The 27,929-nt window shown below is 31.4% G+C and overlaps 1 protein-coding gene across 1 annotated transcript; it reads left to right on the top strand.

Moving 5' to 3' along the window:
• The first annotated feature begins 693 nt into the window (after positions 1 to 693).
• Positions 694 to 27,789, top strand: LOC135961893 (putative fatty acyl-CoA reductase CG8306). The gene is made up of 8 exons (XM_065513532.1): positions 694 to 922; positions 23,428 to 24,021; positions 24,086 to 24,195; positions 24,266 to 24,458; positions 26,048 to 26,185; positions 26,246 to 26,365; positions 27,164 to 27,421; positions 27,488 to 27,789. The coding sequence occupies exons 1-8, from the start codon at positions 915 to 917 to the stop codon at positions 27,624 to 27,626; spliced, it is 1,560 nt and encodes a 519-aa protein (XP_065369604.1). The 5' UTR covers positions 694 to 914; the 3' UTR covers positions 27,627 to 27,789.
• The last annotated feature ends 140 nt before the right edge of the window (positions 27,790 to 27,929 follow it).

Below are 27,929 nucleotides of genomic sequence, written 5' to 3'. Positions count from 1 at the left end.
AACAAGTGATCAGCCAAAATATTTTGTTTCTATCCCACTGTGCAGTATAGGATGTAGGAAACTGTGTGCTCAGCTGGCTATGAGTGCCCACCACTGCTTTATAACGATCATTAGATGAGTGTAACTCCAAATCAAATGATATTGGCTTAACAGCTTATGTATGATACCCTCTCCCTCCTACTACAATATTGTACTGTATAATTAACCATTGCTCCATTAACTAATCGTTCAAAAACATAAACTTATGCCAAAATTTTGATTAGTTAATCTAATTATTTATTACAAATTTCAAGCAAACCATATTTTAATGGAAAATTAATGATGCCTTGAACACACGCCATGTAATAAACATAATTCATATAACGCCACTGTCTTGTTTTAAATAAAACTAAACAAATTTTGTTTGCTGAACTCCCCACCAGCAGACTCTCCACTCGTACTACAAATACTCGTAAAAGAAACAGAAGAAGAATAAAAAAAAAACACAGAGAAATAAATAAAACTCGTTTGATAAAAGAAACACAAAAACAAAAATGAGAAACAAATACAAACAACTACAACAACTCATTAACCAAATTGTAGTTGTACAAAAAAAAAAAAAGTGACGATAACGATGACTGCATCTAAAAAGTCGCGTATAGTAAATGAAGATCAGTTTGTATTTAGCCGTTAAACATTGCGGACGTTGTTGCTACAACTCGGGTTTTAGTAAAGTGTTTGAATACCAAATAAAAAAATAGCTATTGGATTCTCTGGATAAATAAAATTTAAAAAAAGAAAAATAAGCAGAGAGAAAGAAATATCTGCTATATGTAAATAGAAAATAAACATAAATTACTCAAAAGCCGGTTAAAATTTATTGCGCGAGTTCAGTGAAATTTTGAAGCAAAAAAACAATAGCAAAACACCATATAATGGCGGAGTAAGTGTAAACACATCTGTTTTCAGATTAAAATTTTATTTCTTTTTTTTTTTTTTTGCTCTGTCTTAAATCTCTTTAAAAACCAAAAAAAAAAACTGAATTCAACATGTTGCAATTAAAACAAACAAAAAAAACTTCCATTCTAAGTCAGGGTCATTAAGTGATTGTAAAGTCGGATTCCGTTTTAAAATAAAATTAATTAATACTTATAATAAAACTGGTTTACAATTGCAATTATTTATTACACATACTACGTACCTACATACATTAATTATAGCCGGCAACTTCTTGATTTGATTTCTTATGTAATTTAATTCTACCTATTTAGAACGGTTCACGGAACTTTTCAAGTTCAAATTGTTAAAAGTTTAAAGATCCTTAACCCATTAAATAAACATCTGCAGTGATGTGGGAGGGAAGTTTTACGATCATTCTTTGAATTCATATTTTGAGAATTTTCTTTAAAGATCACATGATTTTTAAGGTATAGTTCGCCCTGTACAGCAGATACTAGAAAAGAGGAAGCCCTTTAACAGCAAATTCTATACAATTTCAAATTCTTACATTGAGGAGAAGGTCAAGATAATTTAGCTTTTGGATGTATAAACAAGTAAGAAAGTATGATCGGTCAAGCCCGACCATATAATACCCTACACTAAGTAAAAGAGCAAAAACATTTTTCTTTTAAAATTTCAATAATTTATATTTTTGAGAGATTTTGGATGTGAGCCTTATATGGGGGCTATGACCAATTATGGACCGATCACCATGAAATTAGGTCATGTGATTTATGTCTATATTAAAGTTAACTATGTTGAATTTTGTGTGTATACCAACATTTTTAAGCGATTTATGCACGTTAAAGTGATTTTCGGAAGCAGGTCTATATGGGAGCTATGACTGATTATGGACCGATCGTAACAAAATTTGGTGACATGAATTTTTTGTATATAAAACTTATTTGGAGCTCAATTTGTGGAGATACATTTATAAATTAAACATTTATGACCGATAAAGTCCAATTTCGGAAGGACATTTGTATGGGGACTAGGTGAAATAATGCACCGATTTCAGCCAGTTTCAATAGGCTTGGTCCTTGAGCCGAAAAAATAATATGTACCAAATTTCATCGAAATATCTTCAAAATTGCGACCTGTACTCTGCGCACAAGGTTTACATGGACAGCCAGCGAGCCGACCAGACGGACGGACGGACATCGTTTAATCGACTCAGAAAGTGATTCAAAGTCGATCGGTATACTTTAAGGTGGGTGTTAGACTAATATTTTTGGGCGTTACAAACATCTGCATAAACGCATTATACCCTCCCCACTATGGTGGTGTAGGGTATAAATAGATAGGACCCTTTTGCTCCCACCAAATACAGAGCATTACCTTAGCGCCATGGATATTTGGCTTCGGTATCGATTCGGCTGGTTGCCCGGGCTTCACATCCGATCTCTTACGCTTCGGGTTATCGTAATGGTTCCATTTTTCATCGCATGTAATGATTTGGTGCAAAAATGATTCTTTGTTCAAGCAGCATTTCAGACATGCAAAATTGTCTTTCAAGGTCTCTCGGCATCAATTTAACAAGTTCTTGTTGAGTTTGACAACAATTTTCATGTAGTAATGCCTCCAATTCTTGGTATTTTTTTTGGTTGGCCTGGGGGCCATCTGTTGTAAATCCACATTTTTAAGTTATACATCCAATAGTTATAACGGATTAGTCCACAACTTATCTGAACATTGGAGAGTTGAATATGCCACATCTACTCCAATCTAAAATAATAGGCGGAATTGAGGGCGTCTCTACTAAGCTGCGATCTATTGGATCTGTTTGCTTTTATTATACGAATGATCTGTCAAGGCTAGACAGACGATTTAGCCGGAATCTGATCTGTTTTGGATAACTCCAATGCAGTTTCTTTAGCAATTCCACTGGAGACTATTAAAAGTATCATCTTCAGACACTTTCTTAAAAAAGGCTGAGAATAGATGGCGCAACTTGGATACATGCGGGGTGGTCAAGCTAATGTGGAACTCTTTTGACGAAAAACGAACTATTTGCAACTGATAAGTCGCAATAGAAGGGATATATCAAGGTTGCTGACAGTATTAACTGGGCACTGGATGCTAGGAAAGCATAAGTCGCCTTGGACTCCCCTTTAACTACCATTTGTCGCAGCTGCAAGGAAAGAGAAAAAGAGGAAACGATTTTCCAACTTCTCTGCGAATGCCCAACCATGAACACTGATTCCTGGGCAACTACATATTAACCAAACTTGGTGAGGTATCTGGGTCTAGACTTAATAACCTACTGAGATATCTCACGGCAACAGGATGGGTCTAAATAACTTCGAAATTTTAGCATACATTACAATGTAAATGAAATTACATATTTTTAAAACGGGGTCCATCGACTCTACTTGACTGTTCGCTTGAAGAAGCCGTTTTAAGAAGAAAATTTTTTCTTCTTAAAGCGGCTTGAAAATAGCCGCCGTTTTTGATAAAAGTTTCGTAGTAATTTCATAAAATGTTCGCAATTTTATGTTTTAAATTTTAAGTTATTTAGAATTTGAGTAGTTATTCTTTAGTCGGCTGACAGCCGGCTTTGAGCAGCCACCGACCTTATTGAAATCTAGTCGGCGCAGGGAATCAACCACGTCAACCAAACAACATGCTCTTATTGTATAAACGAAAGTCTCAGACATGTCTCGAAAGATACATTAGCTATGAGTCGTTGATAGTTCTTCCCTGAAAGATTTTAAAATGGAGCTGGAGAAATTGAGTCACCTCGGTCGGACTTAACCATTGATCAATGGGCCGCAAGTTTTGAGGGCTTTGGAGGCAGCTATTATTCATTCAAGATAACAGTTAATAATGCTGTAATTTTTTTTTTTTATTTTATTTATTTATTTATCTGTTTTTCCATACAACAAGACATACATCTTTTAATTATAGTGTGGAACTAGGGGAAGTTATTGTAATACAATTTAGTTTAACATAATAATTTATTAAGTGTGAAAAATTTTAACATTTTAAAAATCAAAAATTAAAATAGTTAATATAGTTTATTGTGAAAGAATTTGCTTGGGTAATTGAAGGATGACTGGGCAGTTTCAGGCAACCTCTGCACATATAATGTACCGAATATTGTATATCCACCATCAATATGTACTTTAAAAATTGTTTCTGTCCAATTTCATCACGATATTAATTTTTCTAAGACTTATGAATGTTCCAGACATTTTATGAGGGGACCTTGTATCGGGAATAGGGACAAATGTTGCATGATTTTCGCCATATACTTTACAGTACAATTTCAGAGATTTTATCAGAATTGCCTTTTAATCAACATATTTTAACTGCTCAAACAGTATACCGGGGGACATTTGTATGGGGGCTAGGTTAAATAATGGACCGATATTGCCCATTTTCAATACCAAACAAACCTTATCAACAGAGTGTATTTGTGGAAACTGTCAGCCAGCTAGCTCCTTTCGTTTGGGCCCTATCGTGTTTTCAACTGACATTCAGACGAACGGACATAGCTAGATCGTTTTAGAATCTTATGAGGACCCAGAATACATGTGGGTCTAAGATTAATATTTCGATGTGTTTCAAACGCTATTTAAAATAGCAGGAGGATGTTCTTTAACGACTTTATTGCATCTGTAGCCATTGCAATATCTTCAAAGCGTTTGACAGGAACAATGGGTCGACGACCGATAAGAAGACGTCCTGGATGTCGCTGCAATAACGTCAAAGAAAGTCTAACCGAATGTGTCGAGAAGGAGAAGGGGATCTTCCATAAATATTTGATGGTCGGGTGTAGTTGACTGGCAACACATTATGTTGTCTAACAGACATCATCCTGGTCGCCTCAGGTAGTTGATCCAGATTAGTCATCTTGACACATTAATTTGCGATTCGGAGTGAATGATTTTGGGCCGTTTGCAATCCTCGTCATTGAGTATCACTGAGAACAGAGATACATGCTAGAGTTCCACAAATGAAGAAGATAGCGACACAAATGGAGAAGATTTTCTCCTTGTCTATCGAACAGAAAGTGCCAGCAAGAACTTTTAAAACTTTATATCGGGATTTTACTTTCTGGTGGATGTAGAAAAGGAGCCAGCAATAACTTTTATTGCTTTATTTCGGGATTTCAATTGTTGGTTAATGTAGAAAAAGTGAGAGGAAAAGTGATGGAGGCTGTCGAAGACTAGACCTTCGATCTTCAGGTTTTTGTAAATCTTACTGAGGCTTACACTTTTTCACCTTTGATCACTTCGGTTTTACGAAAAGTAAAACAGAAAATCTTTAAAAAAAGAACATCAATTAAGGCATAAACTTCCATCCATCTGTCTCTGAATCTTTTCTAACCTTAGGGAGAAAGGTACGGACACAGTACTAGAACGGTTCGGGTTTTTAACATGGTCTTAGCCTAAACTTTGTATCACAATTGGACAAGTTAAATAACATGTCCTCTTTTCACATGCCAGGGAACTAGTGCGTGACAATTGTCTCCTTGTCCATAATGCAGGAGATGCCAGGTTTTTTAATTTGCTTCGTGATTTCAATGGCTGCTGAATTAAATGGGGTGCCAGGAAAAGTGAAGCAAGCTGAAGACTACCTAAAGGATCTTCGGGTTTTTGTACCGTAGGGATACCCCTGCCTACGATTTAGATATCGAATTCCATTCTTAATTCCTTTGGCCATGAAGAGAAAAGTGACACTGTAATTTATGTTGCTGTGGTGGTGACCAGGTACTGAGATATTTTGGTATTTTTAATTAAAGTTTGGTTGACACCTCCGATGACATCCCATATAGAACTGCAGTGTCATTGATGACATTGTGGTTTTCCTGTGTCAATTATAGGTGGTAGACGATCTCTTAGTATCCTATGAGCCTCGGATTTAATGGCTTCTTTATGAATGTTGTGTAAAGTTATCATGTACCAATAAATCCTGCACATCTCTCTTTACTTTCTTCTCGTGCAAACGAACATCTTTGTTGATATGTCGAAATGGAGAAATAAACTGTAAGATATTGTAGTTTAAATGACCCCATCCGATGACACATTCGCTTCCTTGGGGAAATGGGTGCCCCGATAGACTAGATTATAGAGCTGTGGAATATCAGTCTGAGGGTTGCGGGTTCGATTCCCGCCAAATATTTAATACTACTTCTGTACATTGTATTCCGTGGTGATTTGTAGTCAGACTGTGACTGTCGCATTTAGCCGGCTTTGATGCTCTTTGTAAGTTATTGTAGTTTAAATGACCCCTTCGATGACATCCCAAGATAAACTGGTATGTCAAAATGACACCATAGGCTAGATTATAGAGCTCTGGAAGATCAGGCTGAGGGTTGCGGATTCGATTTCCGTCAAAGACTCTGGATGTTTCTGAATATAAACCATAAGGCTTCGCAGTTTGATTTTATTTTAAAAATTGATGCATTTTGACAGCATCTAATATTTCTGCACATTCACTTAGTGAAGCATTACCCCATCAACAGTCTTATAGGTAGCCCGCCCTCAAGATTTCCTCCTACTCCTGTAGATTGTATTCCGTGGTGATTTGTAGTCAGACTGTGACTGTCGCGTAAGTTATTGTAGTTTAGATGACCTCTCCGATGACATCTCAAGTGAAACTGGTATGTCAAAATGACACCTACGTTTCTTGCATAAATGGAGAAATAGGTCCCCAATAGGCTATAATACAGAGGTCTGGAATATCAGCATGAGGGTTGCAGGTTCCATTCCGGCCAAAGACTCTGGATATTACTGCACATAAACCATAAGGGTTCGCAGATTGAATTTGTTTTAAAAAAGTTTCTCCATTTTCACTTAGCGAAGCATTCCTCCACCAAGTGTCTTATAAGTAACCCACAAGATTTCTTCCTACTCCTTTAGATTGATTTCGTGGTGATTTTAGTCAGAACGTGATTGTCGCGTCTAGACGGCTTTAATGCTCTCTGTAAGATATTGTAGTTTAAATGACCCCTTAAATGACAACCCCAGAGAAACTGGTATGTCAAATTGGGATAGATTATAGATCTCTGGAATATCAGTCTTAGGGTTGCTGGTTCGTTTCCCACCAAATTCGTTTCTTTATTCGAATATTTATTTTCTACGAATAATTATCCGGATAAAGTTCTAAAAAATCTGTGTAGCTGTGATCATTTACAATAAAATTTGTTTTCGATCATTCGTTTTTTATTCGAAGAATTAACGAAATATTTTTAAGAAAAATTCTTAATAATTGTGAAATTTTAGCGTAACAGTTAAGAAGCGTAATAATTTGTCGCGTGTAGAAGGCTTTAATGCTCTCTGTAAGATATTGTAGTTTAATTGACCCCTTAAATGACAACCCCAGAGAAACTGGTATGTCAAATTGGGATAGATTATAGAGCTCTGGACTATCAGTCTTAGGATTGGTGATTCGATTCTCACCAAAGGCTTAGGTTTGATGTTCTCTCTTGTAGTATCACTCAACTAAGGTGATCTGATGTGTGATTGTCATCTATTTGTCTACTAATACGTGATAAAACAGTTGAATTTAAACACAATTTTCAACAACCTTTCAATCCTTGCTATATTGTGGTGCAAAAGGATGAGATTAAAGAAATACTTTTAATCATACTTCCTAAAACCAGACAAACTATGCTAACTTTCAGCCAGATTAATATTAAAATCACTTCCAAATCTGTAATTTCGCTGTCTGCCAGAGACCGAAAATACCTCAACCACAAATCCAAGTGTTATACATAAACAAATTACTCATACAACAATATTTGATTCAAATATTTAACATATTTCATTTAATTAAATGAAATTATGACGTTAACGACACCGTATATTCATATTTCCAGTTTTAAGCTATTTAAATTTATTAAAACAAATTATTTTTTTTTATTTTTGTACGCTGACTTGAGGTTAGAAGTTATTTATGGTCAAAGTTATAAAGAAAAATTAAGAACAATACGCAATTAAAATAAAGCATTATATTTAAATATTACAATATAAATATTGAATTGTTGATTAGCAATAAAATACCACAAAATTTAATACAATTTCACCCCTTTTTAGTACAGAACTTTCCAGAAATCTGTTTTGAATTATACTACACACATTAATTTCATGTTGATTAGTTTCAATTTAAATTTGTTTAACCATAATTCTCATACTTCGTTTTTAAATCAAATACAAATTTTTCTAAACAAATATATGTTATTCGATTAATTATCCGAATATTTGTTTTTAGAATAATCTGGTTTAATTTGCTTATTCTAAATAAAAATCGAAAAAATTATGTTTTTAAGAATTTGTTTCGATTATTCGAATAATTATCCGAATATTTTTTGGAAAAATTCTTAATAATTGTGATTTAACAAAATCTCTGAATATTTTTTGTCATTTATTAGGTTCTTCATTAGAATATTTACCAGTTATTGGTTAGTTTATTCAAATAATAATTAGTTTCGATTATTCGTATTTTTCTTCGAATAATTTTCCGAATATTTTTTGGAAAAAATTTTTACTATCTGGGAAATTTTAAAGTAATAATCAAGAAATAATTTTTCGGAATATTTTGTTAATTTATTCGGTTTTTTATTCGAATATTTATCTATTACGAATAATTATCCAAATAGTATTCTAAAAAATCTGTGTTGCTGTCATCATTCACAATATAATTTAAAACAGATACAATTTTTAGAATTTTGTTTTCGATTATTCGTTTTTTTAATCGAATAATTTTCAGAATATTTTTTGAAAAAATCTTACAAATTGGGAAATTTTAAAGTAATAAAAGACCAAGTTTTCGCAAAATTTTTTTAATTTATTCGGTTCTTTATTCGAATATTTATTTTCTACGAATAATTATCCGATAAAGTTCTAAAAAATCTGTGTAGCATTTACAATAAATTTAAAAAAAATACAATTTCGAGAATTTTGTTTTCGATTATTCGTTTTTTTATTCGAATAATTATCCGAATATTTTTTAGAAAAATTCTTAATAATTATGAAATTTTAGCGTAACAATCAAGAACGTCATAATTTCGAGAATTTTGTTTTCGATTATTCGTTTTTTTATTCGAATAACTATCCGAATATTTTTTGTAAAAATTCTTAATAATTGTGAAATGTTAGCGTAATATTTGTTGTCATTTATTAGTTTCTTCATTAGAATATTTAGCAGCTATTGCTTATTTTATTCAATTTTTTACTAACTGTGAAATTTTAAAGTAATAATCAAGAAACAAGCTTTCGAAATATTTTGTTAATTTATTTGGTTCTTTGGTTCTGTTTTAAATTATTCGTTTTTTTATTCGAATAATTTTCCGAATATTTTTTGAAAAAATCTTACTAATTGGGAAATTTTAAAGTAATAATCAAGAAACAAGTTTTCGGAATATTTTGTTAATTTATTCGGTTCTTTATTCGAATATTTATTTTCTACGAATAATTATCCGGATAAAGTTCTAAAAAATCTGTGTAGCTGTGATCATTTACAATATAATTTAAAAAGATACAATTTCGAGAATTTTGATTTCGATTATTCGTTTTTTTATTCGAATAATTTTCCGAATATTTTTTGAAAAAATCTTACTAATTGGGAAATTTTAAAGTAATAATCAAGAATAAGTTTTCGCAATATTTTTTTTAATTTATTCGTTTCTTTATTCGAATATTTATTTTCTACGAATAATTATCCGGATAAAGTTCTAAAAAATCGGTGTAGCTGTGATCATTTACAATAAATTTTACAAAAATACAATTTCGAAAATTTTGTTTTCGATTATTCGTTTTTTTATTCGAATAATTATCCGAATATTTTTTAGAAAAATTCTTAATAATTATGAAATTTTAGCGTAACAATCAAGAAGCGTCATAATTTCGAGAATTTTGTTTTCGATTATTTGTTTTTTTATTCGAATAACTATCCGAATATTTTTTGTAAAAATTCTTAATAATGTGAAATGTTAGCGTAATATTTGTTGTCATTTATTAGTTTCTTCATTAGAATATTTAGCAGCTATTGGTTATTTTATTCAAATAACTTATTAGTTTCGATTATTCATATTTTTCGTCGAATAATTTTCCGACTATTTTTTTAAAAATTTCTTACTAACTGGGAAATTTTAAAGTAATAATCAAGAAACAAGCTTTCGAAATATTTTGTTAATTTAGTCGGTTTTTTATTCGAATATTTATCTTATACGAATAATTATCCGAATAGTATTCTAAAAAATCCGTGTTGCTGTCATCATTCACAATATAATTTAAAACAGATACAATTTTTAGAATTTTGTTTTCGATTATTCGTTTTTTTTATTCGAATAATTTTCCGAATATTTTTTTTTGAAAAAATCTTACTAATTGGGAAATTTTAAAGTAATATTCAAGAAACAAGTTTTCGAAATAATTTGTTAATTTATTCGGTTCTTTATTCGAATATTTGTCTTATACGAATAATTATCCGAATAGTATTCTACAAAATCTGTGTTTTTGTCATATTCACAATATAATTTAAAAAAGATACAATTTTTAGAATTTTGATTTCGATTATTCGTTTTTTTATTCGAATAATTTTCCGAATATTTTTTGAAAAAATCTTACTAATTGAGAAATTTTAAAGTAATAATCAAGAATAAGTTTTCGCAATATTTTTTTAATTTATTCGGTTCTTTATTCGAATATTTTTCTTCTACGAATAATTATCCGGATAAAGTTCTAAAAAATCTAAATTTCCAAAATTTAGTTTTCGATTATTCGTTTTTTTATTCGAATAATTATCCGAATATTTTTAAGAAAAATTCTTAATAATTGTGAAATTTTAGCGATACAATCAAGAAGCGTCATAATTTCCAGAATTTTGTTTTCGATTATTCGTTTTTTATTCGAATAATTATCCGAATATTTTTTGGAAAAATTCTTAATAATTGTGAAATATTAGCGTAACAATCTTCTTGAATATTTTTTTTCATTTATTCGGTTCTTTATTCGAATATTTTTGGAATTATTCGTTATCTTAGTCGAATAATAGTGCGATGCACTAAATAATATCCAGAAAACTCTTGGTGGTGGGTATAATTATTCGGATGTTGTTCTAAAAAATCTGTGTAGCTGTGATCATTCACATTAAATTTAAAAAAATTACAATTTCTAGAATTTTGTTTTCGATTATTCGTTTTTTTTATTCGAATAATTATCCGAATATTTTTTTTTGGAAAAATTCTTAATAATTGTGAAATATTAGCGTAACAATCTTCTTGAATATTTTTTTTTTCATTTATTCGGTTCTTTATTCCAATATTTTTGGAATTATTCGTTATCTTTTTCGAATAATAAGTACGATACCCTTCCGAGAATAACTATATCAACCAGAAAACTCTTGGTGGTGGCTATATACTCGTAAGATTTGGCACAACCGATTATAACACCACTTGCTTGCTAATGAGCAGTAGTTACGGTAAGATTCCATTTCAAGTTTATAATTAAACAAAATGCAAATTACTTGAATTACTAGACAAATACAAAGTTTCTTGTGTATCTACTAGTAATTAATTAAACTTACGAAACCAGCTTGTACAGTTTAATATCAATTTTAAAACCATATTTTAATTTGCTGTGTCTTTAACAAATAATTTAACTTACGAGACTTGTTTCTGCGATTTAATAGTAAATTCAAATTGCATGTTTTTGAAAAACTAGTTTTTTAAAAAAATAATATAGTAACACTAGCAATCAATAGAAGTGTTTGAATTAATTATAACTTCTATTGGGGTTTTCTTTCTTTATTGTTAAGGTAGGTTAAATTAACTTCGAGTTTATAATTTAATCAATAGTTTCATTCATAATTTGAAAATATTAATAATGAACAGATTAGAGTAGATGACAGCTCAATCTAAATACTTTTCACAAATATTTGTCTAAATATTTCTGAGACTCAGACCTTTTTATATAGAACCTTTATTATATTTCAAACATATTCAACTGACCAGACCGTGTTTCCGCTTTTTAATTAACTTTGATTTATATTTATTAACTGCTAAGCAAGTTCATAGTTCTTTCGTAATTGATAACAATTATCTTTATGGCAGGCCTTTTTAGAAACTACCAAACAGTGGTGGATAGAGATTGTTGGTAATATTTGATAACACTTTACGGGGTTTTATTTTTATTGTTTTAAATTTTTGTAGGGTTCTGTATGCAATTCTATGCCATGATACGGCAGCAATTTTAAATATGTTTACGTTAGTATTCGCCTTATCTAGCCGATTCTCTGCAGTTCTCCCTCCTAAGTGTTGACACAATTGGGTTATTAATGGATGGAGTGTCGGTCTTGGCTTTTATATTCCCCGCTATGGAACGATGGTTTCTTTTGCCTTGCTAAATCTGTACAGATTTCTTTAGGCTGAGACTTCGACCGTTAAAAAGGCCGTAAATTAGTTCATATTAGGAATGATGGTTTCTTCTAACTTCGATGTTTCGGAAGTTAAAAGGGCTGGGAATTAGTTCAGATATTATGTACTTTACGTGGTTTATATTAGTTCATATTTATTTCTGGAAAGTTAGGCCACTAATAGGTCTCTTTCGAGTATACAAAATCCACCTTGATTCGAGAATTGATCTTAATAATACGGCAAGACATTCTGATTCTGAACTCTTCTGGGTTCCAGGCCAACGCATGAATCTAAAGGCGTCGGTGGGGTCTTTAATATTCCCGTTTGCTAAATCGGTGCAGTATTCTTTACGCTGAGACTTTGGCCGTTAAAAGGATCGTCAATTCGTTCATATTAGGGACGATGCTTTCTTTTAGGCTGCTAAATCAGAGCAGTATAGCAGATATTTCGGTAGTTAAAATGGCCTTGTATTAGTTTAGATATTGTGTGATAAAGGGACTTGTATTAGTGCATATTTTTTGCTATTAGGTCTCTATTGGTTATCAACGAGTTCAATAAGTCCGTGACTTTTTTAATTTCCCGCCTATTAACAGAAATGGCAACACTGCTCCTTTCAACAGTCATCTGTCAGTTGACTCCTGTCAAAATTTGAATAAGCTGCGTCATTTAGTTTGTGTTTGACAGTCATTGATAGCAGACTACCTCGTGACTTGAGGAGAAATTGGAGAAAAGCGATTTTCGTGTGCTCATTAACTTGCTTGATAAATACTATGAGAACTCTGCACCATCATTTTCAATGGTTAAAAAGGGGTTTACTGAATATCGTTGTGGTCGTATAAGCTCGGAAGATGCCGAATGATCTGGACGCCCAGTTGATGCCACCGAAACAATTGAAAAAATCACAATATTGTGTTGGCCGATCTCACATGGCTAAGTGGTTTCAATTTTGAATGATCACTTGGGCATGAGAAAGCTTTTCGCAAGATGGCTATCGCGTTTGCTCACAATCGGGTGCACAAAAGGGTACACACATGTGCAGTTTCCGTGTCAAAAATCCATGAATTAGGCTACGAAATACTTCCTCTTCGGCTTTATTCTCCGGATTTAGCCCCAAGTGACTATTTCTTGTTTCCTGTCAACAGTCATCTGTCTGTTGACTCCTGTCAAAATTTGAACAAGCTGCCTCATTTTGTTTGTGTTTGCCAGCCATTAATAACAGACTACCACGTGACTTGAGGAGAGAATGGTAAGAAGTGAATTTCGTGTGCTCATTAAGCATTATTTTTTGTAGAAAAAACCCAAGGCTATGCTTGATAAATGTTATGGGAACTCTGCAGTATCAATTGCAATGTTAAATAAGTCGTTAACAGAATCTTTGTGGCCGTACAAGATGCCGAACTTCCAGTTGAGATTTCTACAGCCGAAACAATTGAAAAATTTCACGATATGGTTGGTGTTGGCCGATCGGAGATTGAAAGTGCGAGAGATTGTGAAAACCATAGGCATCTCAAATGGCTCAGTGGTTTCAATTTTGAAAAATCACTTGGGTATGAGAAAGCTTTCCCCAAGCTTGGTGCCAAGTTTGCTTACAATCTACCAAAAATGCAATCGTGTGACAACTTCGCACAAGTGTTTGGCGTTGTTCAATATGGATGAGTTTTTGCGTCGTTTCCAAACCGTGGATCCAAACACCTTAGACCAAACAGCGGTCAAAACAGTGGGTTTTTTTTTAGGGTGAATCGATGCCAAAGAACACCATGTTCGGTTTTTTCAGCCAATAAAGTCAGGGCGACCGTTCTTTGGGATGCACACGGTGTAATCCACATTGATTACCTTCAAAAGGTAACTCAATTTAATGAGAATTTGAAATAAGAGAAAGAATAACCAAGAAAGAAGTTATTTTTCACCAGGACAATGCAAGGGAGCACACATGTGCAGTTTCCAATGCAAAAATCCCTGGATTAGGCTACGAATTGTTCCCTCATCCCCCATATTCTCCGGAGTTAGCCCCGAGTGAATATTTCTTGTTTCCAGAGACAGATAATTGACTCCAACGTTGAAATCATCTCACAACCAAATACCTATTTTTATGACCTCGAAAAAGCTTATTTTTTGGAAGGTATAAAAAAAATTGAGAAACGTTGGACAAAGTATATATGGCTCAAATGAGACTTTGTTAAAAAACCCTGTGTTTCATTCAAAAAGTCACGGACTTATTGACCAGCCCTCTTCTACAAAATCCACCTTGCTTCGAGAATGCCGCTAATGTCTCAATAATATGGCAACATATGTTGATTTTAAACTCTTCGCGGTTCAGGCTTTTTGTAAGATGGGAAGATCGGCCAATTTCCCGGAATGCTTGAATGCGAGAATAATCTGATTGGGTCTGATTGGTCTAGTGGATAGTGTGCTAGTCTGTGGTTTGCGGGTTCAATTCCCGCTACAGTTTCTATTACGTTTCACTACAGCGGACTCTGTAAGAATATAACAAAGTAATATGTTTAAAGAATTCCTCAAGCTGATAAGTAGTTCGGGTTTGCTCATAACACTTTGGTAAAGGGTGTTTATTTAAGACAGGTAGAACTTACGAAAGAGTTAACTGTCAAACGAACTGTCATCGGTGTACTCTGGCAAATCATCAGTCATCTTATTCTGACGACTGTTTTATCGCAAAATTGTGTTGTGGCTTATTCTTGGCGTAATAAACTAAATTGCAGCTTATTGAGTAAGACCAATCCACAACGTCCCCAACAGGCTCCATTGCATCCAGAAAAATTCACCATTTGGTGCGGTTTACATGCTGCTGGCATCATAGAACCTTATTTCTTCAAAAATTAAGTTGCAACTCGTGTTGGAGATCGTTAGTGCACCATGATCAATGATTATTTGTTTGAGAATATGGTCAAAATTGATCCAGGCGAGATGTGGATTAAACAGGATGACGCAACCATCGATTTATTCAAGTCAAAATTTGGCTATAACTTGATTTCGAGAAATGGATCTGTCAATTGGCTTAAAAGGTCGTGCGATTCGACATTCGAAAGTTACTGGTTGATGCTAATGCTAAAACAGCAACAATTGACGCTTTGGAGGCCAACATTGTTCATGTTATTCGTCGGCAATGCCCGAAAATGTTTCCCAAAATAGGACGCCCGGAATGAGCTGCGTCAAGAACAGCAGCGGTGGCCATATGCCCGTAATGATGTTCAAATGTGAATGTCTGGTATTGATCTTTCGAATAAAAAACTGCCTTTGATTAAAATTTACTTAAAAAAACACCCTTTATTATTAGACACTTTTAATGGTTAGATAATAACTGTGATTTAAGCAATAAGAAAAAAGCTTTAACTTGAATAGATTAGAATATATACGAGGTGTGTGCGATATAAGTGCTAAAAAACAAATTTCAAACATATTTTTTTAAAAATTATTAGGTAATTATTTATTTAGTTTAGTAAAACAATTTAATAAACTTATTTAAATAAATTCCATTCCGCACGATTACTTTTATTCAAAAAAGTACTTTAGGGCATTTAAGAAACGCCCAAGATCAACGAATATTAATAACACTTTACCTTAAACTAATCAGCAAACAAACGCAAATTATTTAAATTTGTTTATCTATATATATAAAAGAGTAACGTTACTGACTGACTGACTGACTGACTGATTCATCATCGCACAGCCCAAACGGCTGAAGCTAGAATCACGAAATTTTAACTGTGGGTTCCTCCCTCCCCAAAACGATCCGATAAGAAGGGATTTTTGGAAATTCGAACGTTTAGGGGGTAAAAAAGGGTAAAAACGGGTAAATTCGGTAACCTTATATCTTCAAAACTAATAAAGATACAAAAAAACTTAAAATAGCATGTTACTCCATTTAAAAAATAAGCTGACAGGTGTTTCGTACTTTTTGGAAATTCGAAAATTTTAGGGGAGAAAACGGGTAAAAACTGTATTTTGGTACTTTTTTTGCACCCTATGTATCTTTTAAACCAATAAACATAGAAACAAATTTTAAATCGTATTCTTTAATTAACAAAAAATAAAAAATATAAGTTTGGTACTTTTTGGAAATTCGAACCTTTAAGGGATAAAAATTGTGTTAATTTTTGGTACTTTTTCATAAAATATGTTTTTCTATAATTTGACATAGACATACGAATATTTTATTATGAGCTCCCACCACGTTACAGAAATTTATTTGAATGAAATTGTACCACCTCAATGGGGATAAATAAGGTCCCAAAAAGGGGATAAAATCGGGAAAATGCATTATATTTGAAATTATTAAGCCAATTTTGATAATTTTTTTTAACGTTGGTTCCAGGATTCATACAAAAATTAACTAACAGGGTGTTATTTGGAACTCGAGTACCAAGGTGTATATTGGGCCAAATTCGGGTAAACAGTTTGGTACTTTTTTTAAAGTATATTTATTCTTGGGCACATTAACACAGATTTTAATATTTTGATACATGCCAGTAGCATAAACAATTTTGGCAAAATGAATATTTTTATATTTCAAACTTGAGGGGTGTTCAAGTAAGAAAAGGGAAATTGGTACTTTTCTCCTAATGGTACTTTTTTGAAATTTTAAATTATTTCAGTTATCGACATTAAAGTTAGCTGATATGTATTTGAGTGAAGTTAGTGTTAGGAATAGGGGATAATATGTAGGTACCAAAATGTGTGAACTGTACTTACTATATGTACTTTTTTGTTCATCTAATGGTACTTTTTTGAATTTTCTATAATAATGGACTAGAAACATGAAATTAAACATATATGGTCCTAAGTGAGTGAGAATTCTAGGGGGAGACTTTTTGGTACTTTTTCTTTATTGGAATGGTACTTTTTGTAATTTCTTCACCAATGAACCTAGAAACATGAAATAAAGCTTATATATAAACCGAGTGAGTGGAAAACCACAAGTGTGGGTTTTTTGGTACTTTTTCTATATTCTAATGGTACTTTTTTGAATTTTCTATAACTATGGACTTAGAAACATGAAATTAAGCATATATGGTCATAAGTGAGTGAGAATTCTAGGGGGAAACTTTTTGGTACTTTTTCTTTATTCTAATGGTACTTTTTGAATTTTCTATAACTATGGACTTAGAAACATGAAATTAAGCATATATGGTCCTAAGTAAGTGATAATTCTAGGGGGAGAGTTTTTGGTACTTTTTCTTTATTCTATTGGTACTTTTTGTAATTTCTTCACCAATGAACCTAGAAACATGAAATAAAGCTTATATGGAACCGAGTGAGTGGGAAACCACAAGTGTGGGCTTTTTGGTCCTTTTTCTATATTCTAATGGTACTTTTTTGAATTTTCTTTAACAATGGACTTAGAGACATGAAATTAAGCATATATGGTCCTAAGTGAGTGAGAATTCTAGGGGGAGACTTTTTGGTACTTTTTCTTTATTCGAATGGTACTTTTTGTAATTTCTTCACCAATGAACCTAAAAACATGAAATTAAGACCGGAGTGAGTGGGAATCTACAAGTGACTGCTTTTTGGTACTGGATTTTTAGTACTTTTTATATATTCTAATGGTACTTTTTTGAATTTCCTATAATAATGGACCTAGAGTTTCCAAAAAATCGAAGAATTTCAAAACCACGGTTTCGGTTTTAAAAAATTAAAAACCGATCGGTTTCGGTTTTGTGATAATTTATTAAATCTTAAGTATTATAGAAACAAAATTAGTTGATAATATAGGAAATGATATACAAATCTAAAATTCAAACTTGACGGGTTATGGTTTAGTGAATGCGAATTTAAAAGTGATAATCAATGTTACTATTTCCTTATTGCAATGGTACTTTTTGAATATTTTATAATAATAAACCTAAAAATTTAAAATCAGGAACACATTTTGCATTTTCTATAATAATGGACCCAGAAATATGAAATTAGACATTTACAATTAGATTCACAAAGTGAGACTTGATAGTACTATTTCATTCTTCTAATTGGGGTGGCGAAGCACACCGGGTCAGCTAGTTATTTATAATATTTCAAATAAAGCCACGTGATGTTAAAAGAATTTAATGGTTGATAGACAATAATTTAACTTGAAATTCCTCAAAAATTTTGTTAAATATTATAATAATTTTGTAATACTGACTTACAAAACAACGTATGTACTATATAAATCAATACAAATGCAAATATTAAATAAATAAAAACGAGTATTAAAAGCAAAATATTGCATAAAAAAGTTGTTAAACTTTATGGCCATTAATGGTGAGTAATTTGTATTTGTTTATAAAGTTTTGTTGTCTCTTTTTTGAAGCCAACCAAGTCTTTGTTAGTTTACCTGTTTGGCCAAGTTAAATTGTGTATGAAAAACTTTAAATATTTTTACTGCATAAAAACAATTTGTTAAATAAATATTAGCTAATTATACAGACAGACATCTGTATGTATGTTTGCACTTAAAATAAAAAATGGCATTTAAAAGGAAAATATTTATTTATGGTTTTATCTTAAAGAGATGTTTTGAACCAAAACAATGTCAAGGTTTTGAGAATTCATCTATCTATCAATTTAATGATTTTTAGACATCTACATGTAATTAAGATAATATTTGTAAAACAATGGATTTTGTAATAATTTTTGTTATTGTTATAATCACACACAATTTATTATGAAAGTGAAAGTTTGTGGCTAAACAATGAATAGCTCATTTTCAATTCACACCTAACCAGCATGTAGATTAGTTTCCAAAAAAAAATCTAAGATGGTCATAAATATTTTATTTAATTTTGGTATGTTTAACAAAAAAGCTAAGATGTTTCTCCATGTTTGACAGTTACGAATTATTATGGGGAATTTCGAATCACTTTCATTAAGTCAAAATAATATTAGATAATAACAAGCAAGAGAGCTATATTCGGCTGCGACGAATCTTATATACCAAGGCGAATTTATACAAGGTGGTTGTAGTTCTACAAAAACAACAAATGGTCTTAACAAATGTCAAAAAACAGAAATTAAAAATTAAACAAATATGTATTAATACTAAATATGTATAGTGTATATAATTGAATAGTGAGGGCTTTACTTATTTATGCAAAATATAAATATTTTGTTAATTAGCTCAGAATATGTAGATATTGAAGTATAAAAACAAGCTTTGACAGGTGTTAGAACCAAACAAGCGAAAAAATAGTAATCAGCTGATTGACTGACTCCACCTTGTATAAATTCGCCTTGTTATATACCCTTTACCAAATTATACCTCAATGTAAAAATTTTAAATATTTTTAGGTAAACAAAATTATTTTTTTTCCAAATGTGTTTTTTTAATTTTTTGGAAAAAAAATTTTCGAATTGTTTTTTAAATTTAAAATTTTTTTTTTATATATTAGCGAAAAAAACTTTTGGTGAAAATTTCGGTTAAACAATATTTTTTCCAGTGTTTAAAAAGCTACGATAACTAACAAATTTTTAACTGTTGCTACAACTTCTGCTTCAAAAAAGTGTATGTAGCGGTAGCATTTGTCGTTTTTTGTTTTCTTGTTTTTTTAAAACTACTGCTACCTTCAAAATATAAAACTCTTAACAGAGCAGTAGTAATAAAACATGAATTGTAAATGGAGTAGTGGCATAAAAATACAAATCATTGCTACTGCTCTATATCGAGTTTTAATTTTTAAGGTAGCAGTAAAGTAGCAGTTGATGCAGCAGTTAAGGTAGCAATAAAAGTAGTCAAAAAATAAAATCTTCAGTCATAACACCAAAATTGACAGAATTAAACACTGTGTGTTGTTTTTGTTTTGAGAGAGTTTGAAAGAATTATTCGTTTTTATTCGTCTCAGATGTTCGTGTTGCTAACAGAAAGATCGTGTTTTCTGTGTGTATAACAAAAAAGCCGAACTTTTGTTTACAACACGACCAACTTACACAAATATACATTCACAACAACAACACATAACACATTTTTGACTGAAGATTTTTATTTTTGACTTATTATATTGCTACCTCAACTGCTACTTAGCTGCTACTTCAACTGCTACTTAACTGCTACTTCTTCTACTACCTCAACTGCTACTTCTATTACTACTAAATTTTATAAGTAGCAGAATTAATAAAAAACTAATGACTGCTACATCAAAATTTTTTCTTTTTTAAGGTAGCAATAGAAAATAAATTACTCTGCTACTTTTAAATTTTTCTTTTATTAGTACTACTACAACTACTGCTACCAAAATGTGAAGGTAGCAGTAGTAGTAGTAATTATTGACTCCGAGTTTTTATTAATTTTTTAACTAGACTACTTGTGTTTTTTCGTTGCTACTGCTACTTGTAGTCTAGTTTTTTAAACACTGATTTTTTCACGATTTTGACCCATTGTGGGTCCAACTTACTTAATTTTTTGGAAAAAATTTTTTTCGATTTGTTTTTTAAATTTTTTCCAATTTTTTTTTAAATTTAAAATTTTTTTTTTAATATTTAGCAAAAAAAAAATTGGGTGAAAAAAAAATTGGGTTAACAATATTTTTTCCGATTTTGACCCACAAATTTTAAAAATTTTTTAGGTAAACAAAATTAATTTTCTTTTTCCAAAGTAGTTTTTTGGAAAAAAAAAAATTTCGAATAGTTTTTTTTTTAAATTTAAAATTTTTTTTTAATATATTGCGAAAAAAAAGTTTTGGTGAAAAAAAAAATTGGGTTAAACAATATTTTTTCCGATTTACTTAATTTTTTGGAAAAAAATTTTTTCGATTTGTTTTTTAAAATTGTATTCGAATTGTTTTTTTAAATTTAAAATTTTTTTTTTAATATTTAGCGAAAAAAAACTTTTGGTGAAAAAAAAAATTTGGGTTAAAAAATATTTTTTCCCATGTGGGGGTTACTTAATTTTTTGGAAAAAAATTTTTCGAATTGTTTTTTAAAATTTTTTTAATTTTTTCAAAAATTGTTTTTTTATATTTTAATTTTTTTTTTAATAATTAGCGAAAAAAAACTTTTTGTGAAAAAAAATTTGGGTTAAAAAATATTTTTTCCGATTTTGACCTATTGTGGGTCCAAACTTACTTCTATACGTCGTTGCAAAGGTCTTTTAAATATCTATAATAATCCAGATATAGGTCAAAAATACATAGGTCAAAAATCGAGGTTGCCTTGTTTTTTTCCTTATATCTCAGTCATTTGTGGGCCGATTTTCTCGATAAAAAATTCAGCCGAGCCGGAAGAATTCCGGAGATATTGATGTATGAATCGTGTATGTAAGATATTTGGGGGCTTCGGAAAGTTGATTTCAACAGATAGACAGACGGACATGGCTTAATCGACTCCGCTATCTATAAGGATCCAGAATATATATATACTTTATAGGACAAACTTATATACACCCTTCTCACGAAGGTGAAGGGTATAAAAATAGCAATTTGTTCTGCACTTTCCAAAGTTATGGAGAGTATGATTAACCCCCAATTTTGTGAAATATTTAGAGTCGAACAATTTACTTAGCGACCCGCAGTACGGCTCTACGGGGGACTTGCTTGCCTTCATATCGGAAAAATGGTGTCGTTCCATTCACCGTTTTGGGGAAAGTAAAGTTCGAAACTTATTGCTTTTGGTGTCGGTAACGACTTCTCTCGAGCTTTCTCAGAGATCATACTATACGAGTTGTTTTAGATGGTATCTCATCAAACGAGTTCAAGATTTATTCAGGGTTAACGCAAATTATCCGTTCTTTCTCCTACTCTATTCCTTATTTTTCTAAATGACCTTCTAAGTCAAACTTCCAACCTTTACCATTCATATTCATTCAAATATAGGCCAAGCCTTTAGGAGATTGGGGCAATGAGGCAAAACATAAATGATACACTTAACCAAGATCTTGTGACAATTTCTGAATGGGATTGTGCGAACAGAGTCGATTTTAATGCACAACAGATAATGTTGCTTCATTTGTTTCTATGATGGTGTAAATATTAAGGAATCAGAAGCTCTCGATGTTCTAGGCATGATGTGATGTTCGCTGGACAAAACTCATTTTTCAAGTGTCGAAAGAAGCATTCAACTGCATCGGTTTTCTAAGACGGTGTAAGAAATACTTCATTTCATCTGATCTTATTATTTACACCAATTATATCCGACCCAAAATGGAATACAACTGTCATGCTTATCGGATATCCAGCTATATTGATTATCTGGAGCATCGTCGCAATGTGGGTTGTGTTTCACTGTTCTATCGGTATTACAATGGAATGTGTTCTGATGAAATTAAGGAACTTGTTCCCGATACCCGTAGTTTCTTACGAAATACGCGATCATCAGCGGGGACTCTTCCATTCGTGGTCGATTGGTTAGTGGATCGCTCAAAACACTACAGAGTAAATTGGTTCTTTAGCCGTACCGTCCGTATGTAGAATAAGCTTCCTGTCGAAGTATTTTCTATCACTTTCAATGTAAGAAAATTCGAATCAAATGTCCACAAGCTCTATCCTCCTTCCCATAACCTATTTTCCTAGTTCCAACACAATGCATTACATGAGTAGGTGTAATGTCCTAAGTGCTGGTCCAAGCTAAAAAAAATATGACTCTCCTTTGGTACGCCAACTGTTGTGAATGCGGGATTTTTAAGTCATACACCCAATATTTGGAATTTTTTGATAAAATTTAAAATTTGTGCCCAAAAAAGTACCAAAACATAGTTTTTACCCGTTTTCTCCCTTAAAGGGTTCGAATTTCCAAAATGTAGATTTTAAAGTAGATGCAGTTTAGAAGATATAATGTTATCTAATTTGAATTGGCTATGTTGAATCAGTCAGTCACTCAGTAATGTTACTTTTTTATATATATGGATAGACAGATGAACATTAGTATGCTAAATTAAATTAGCACAGTTAGCTAGTGTTAATTTTCCCTTATGGAAATTTACAAACAAAACAAATTATCTGCTGTTAAGTTAGCACAGACATTTTCATTATACATAGGAACGTTAATAAACGTCACACCAATTAGTAGAGTTGTGGAATTAAACAATAATTAAATTTAAATAAGCAATTTCCTTTCTCTTACCTAATTACTAATATTTATTTCATTTTTTATTTTCTTTACAGAAATATCTCCTCTCCCATCAAAAAATTCTATGCGGGTAAAAATGTCTTCATTACCGGTGCCACCGGCTTTGTGGGCGTTACCATAGTTGAGAAACTATTGCGTGACATACCCGAAATCGGCACTGTCTATCTCCTAATGAGAGCCAAGAAAGGTAAATCTGTAGAACAACGTTTGGATGAGCTCAAAAAGAATTCCGTCTTCAATAAATTCAAAGAACAAAAACTCGAGGCACGTTTTAGCAAAATTCATCCCATTGAGGGTGATGTGGGTCTAGAACACTTGGGCATATCGGAGGCTGATCGCCACATCTTAATAAACAATGTACATGTAGTGTTCCATTCGGCGGCCACTTTGGATTTTTTTCAATCTTTGAAGGAAACCACCAACATTAATTTGAGAGGCACCCGTCGTGTGGTGGAATTGTGTAAACAATTAACGAAATTGGAGGCTTTGGTGCATGTTTCAAGTGCTTATGTTAATTCGTATATAACAGAGGTGGAGGAGAAATTGTATCCAGCACCCGATGATCCAGAGAAAATTATTGATTTGGCAGAGACTTTGAATGATGAGGCTTTGAAGAAGTTGGAACCCAAGTGAGTGGAAGGAAAGATATTGTAAAATTTAATTTGTTTAATAGAGTTTTTTGTTTAAATTTAGATTGTTGAAAGATCATCCCAATACTTATACATTTACCAAGCATTTGGCTGAGCATGAGGTGGCCAATGTGGCAGCCAGTTTTCCCTGTGGCATTGTTAGGCCTAGTATGAGTAAGTTGCAAACAATAAATTAATAATTTTGAGTTTAACATAATTGAAATCTTTATTTTATTATAATTAGTTACGGCCGCTTGGCAACAACCCGTGCCTGGTTGGACTGTTTCCAAAAATGGCCCTCAAGGTTTTTTCATGGGAGCCTCTAAAGGTGTTTTAAGACGTTTGCCCTTGGATCCCACTTTGATTATGGATTATATACCCGTAGATGTGGTAGTGAATTCCATTATAACCACCGGTTATTATGTAAATGCCTTGAAGTGAGTATAAAACAGATTTTTAAAACGTTAAAACTTTAAAAGAAACGTTTTTTAGACAAATTTAAATAAATTTTAGTTTGATTATGAAAAAGTGGTGCCAAGTTTAAGTTATATTTATATAACCCCTAAAGTATGCTTTATATTTATCACCTTTCCTTAATGTAATAATATTTCACCTTAGTGTATATACAACAATTCATGCCTCGTCATTGTTGAATTTGATTAAATTCACCATTTGTTGTGTTCTTAAACTTAAAACTTTAAAAGAATCGTTTTTTAAACATTTTTTTAATTAGTTTCACCTTTTTTAATGGTTTGCTTATGAAAAAAGTGGTACCCAGTTTAAGTTATATTTACTCAACCCCTAAAGTATGCTTTAGATTTTAAGAGTTCACCACCTTTCATTGTTTGTTATACAAACTCACCCCAATGTACTAACACTTCATTTATCTATGTTGAATTTTATTAAATTCATCATTTGTTGTTGTTTTTCAACCAATTCACCAATTTTTTGTGTTTATTTTTTACCAATTCACCATTTCATGGCTGAAATTTCTTGTCTATCAAGTTTCCAATTTTAGTAGCTCTTTAAGCACATGAGTTTGTAATGAGTCTTTAGCTGCTAACGCTAATGCGCTTGTGTTTTCAATCGTTAATGGTAACATTTTTCTCGTATGTCTGGGTTCGATACCCCGTAAGAGCATTGATGAATCAATAACTGATAAATATGAAATTAAAATAAAGCCTCTCATTTTGGCCGGATTTTTCCATTACCATGAAGAATGCCGATTATGCTTGAGAAGGCAGATTAAATGTATAAAGCGAATTCGCCTTCGGTGCCCAGTAACGGTTCAAACCCGTGGGTTTACTATCATCCTTGTTTCGCGTTACAAAAAAACTTTTTGCTGCAGCAAATAAATTTAAAAAAATAACCAAAATACATTGGTTTCCGAAGAATTTTTTAGCTGCCAAATTCTACTTAGTTTAAACCCGTTGCCAGCCTTCTTTAAGGCTATTTTTTTAATTGAACAATATTCTTCTATCTTTCTATCCTTGTTTCGATTAAAAAAAACTTTTTGCTGTTAGAGAAAAATCAATGAAAATCGAAGTGACAGCTAAAAAAAAACTATCCAATGGCTTAAGTTAATTTTCGAATTTTCCCTTTAGGGTTTTCCAAAGAATTTTTCCACTTTTATAGGCTGCCAAATTCAATTCAAATTTTGTGTTGAAGTGTAAATATCCATATTATTAATTTATTAAAAATTAAAAAAAAAAACAAAAAAAAAAAAAAAAGTTGCCTTTAGCAGGAATCGAACCTGGGTTGCCTAATGAATGACAGCAATATCTGTTAACTAGAAAGCGAAAAGGGAACCACTTCACTTTCAGAGGTTAAAGGCAACATTTATCATTAAAATTTTTCGATAATATTACAGAAAGATTGAATTTCTAAAAACTAAACAAAATTTAAAAAAAATTCACAAGAATTTTTTTTTTAAATTTTTTCAAAAAATCGCTAATTTTACAATCAATAAAATCTTATTATTGCTATCAAATGAATTATTTTATCCTAATCAATTTCTATCTTCCAGACTTAAAAATGCCAACAAGCCAGCTGAATTACAAATTTTCCACTTGACCTCTAGTACCTATAAGCCCTTCCGTTTTGAATTGTTGATTAATAAAATCAATACATGTTTGCACGATTATCCCCTGCAGTCGGCTGTGTGGTAAGAATAACAAAATTTTTCCTAAATTAAACTAAATGTAAAACTAAACTTTTGTTTCAGGTATCCCAAACTTAAGTTGGTAAAAAGTTTGACACTGTTCCGTCTGGGAGCTATACTATTCCATTTTATACCCGGATTCTTTTTGGATTTATTAACGAAATTAACAGGAGGCAGACCCATGTAAGTTTTAGGAAAATAACTAGCACCGTGATTTAGAATTAGGGAAAATTATTTTGAAAATTTTAAATGAAAATCCTTTAAGAAATTAAAAAAAAAAATTTGGGTCTGAATCCAGAATCACGAAAGGAAAACAATTTTAAAATTTTTATATAAAAAAAATGAATTTTTTTAAAAAAAACTGAGAGATTTTCATATACAAATTTTAAAATTGTTACTGAATCAGGCCCTAAGTTATTTTCAAAATAAATAAATTTTTCCTCTGTTTCTCTGAATCAAGCCAGGAAAACAATTTAAAAATGTTTGTATAAAAAAACTCAAAAATTATTTGAAATTTGAGTGGTTTTCATATACAAATTTTAAAATTGTTACTGAATCATGATAATTTTTAAAATAAATTTTTCGTCCGTTTTTCTGAATCAAGCCGGAAAATAATTTTCAAATTTTTTTAGGAATTTTTTCAGTTTTGAAACCATTTTTGAAGATTTTTCAATGAAAAAAAAATTTAAAAAAAAATATTTTTTAAATTATTTGAAATTTGAGTGATTTTCATATACAAATTTTAAAATTGTTACTGAATCAGGACCTAAGTGATTTTCAAAATAATTTTTAATAAAAAATTTTCCACCGATTTTTCTGAATCAGGACGGGAAAACAATTTTCAATTTTATTTTATGAAATCACTCAATTTTAAAACAAATTTTGAAGATTTTTCAATGAAAAAAAATTTGGAAATTGTTTCTGAGTATTTTTTTTTTTTAAATTTTGTTAAATAATTTCTTTCCTATATTTTCATGACAGTCTCATGAGGCTACACAAAAGCGTTTGGAATTCCTTGAACACTTTGGAGAAATTCATTTTCACCGAATGGCATTATGACAGCACCCGCACTTTGGCCTTGGCAAAATCTATGGATCCGGCGGATCAGAAAATATTCTTCTTGGACATAGGCACTCTAAACTGGGAAGAATATTTCAAGAATACCATTTTGGGTGTACGTGAATACTTGAGCAAAGAATCTCCCAAGAATCTAGAGGCTGCCAGAAGCAAGGACAGAATGTTAGTAATCATTTTTTGTTTGAAAACGGTTAATATAAACGATTTTTTCATTTTATTTCATTTCAGTTTGTTGGGTCTTCATGTGGCTTTGCAATTGTTCTTTTACTATGGCATTTGGAAGTTGATTATTGCTGTTTTTGGTCTTACCAGTTCGAAGGCTGCTTTAGTTTTACCTCTTGTTTATTATTTATTTAATTTAATTTAAGTTTTTTTCTTTATACTTTTTTAATTTAATTGAAATTTTTTTTATAACAATTCTTTCTTTTCGTTTTGTTTGTAATAATTACATTTTGGTAGTTGTTTAACTGAATTTTTAAATAAACCTTTAACAATAAGTGTGTGAGAGAAATAATGGTAAAAAAAAAGAATTTCATTTTGTTAATGGGGGGTTTGAAAATGACAAACAGTGGTTTGTTCTTATATGTAAGCAATGGACAAAAATAAAAATGGGTTTAGTATGATTAAGAAAAAATATGGGTTTAAAAAAACGGTGCAAGGACATGTGGCG

Source organism: Calliphora vicina, chromosome 5 (genome assembly GCF_958450345.1).
Source record: "Calliphora vicina chromosome 5, idCalVici1.1, whole genome shotgun sequence".
Lineage (NCBI taxonomy): Eukaryota > Metazoa > Arthropoda > Insecta > Diptera > Calliphoridae > Calliphora > Calliphora vicina.
The sequence above is the reverse complement of the archived record's forward strand: the minus strand, read 5'-3'. Positions and strand labels throughout refer to the sequence as shown.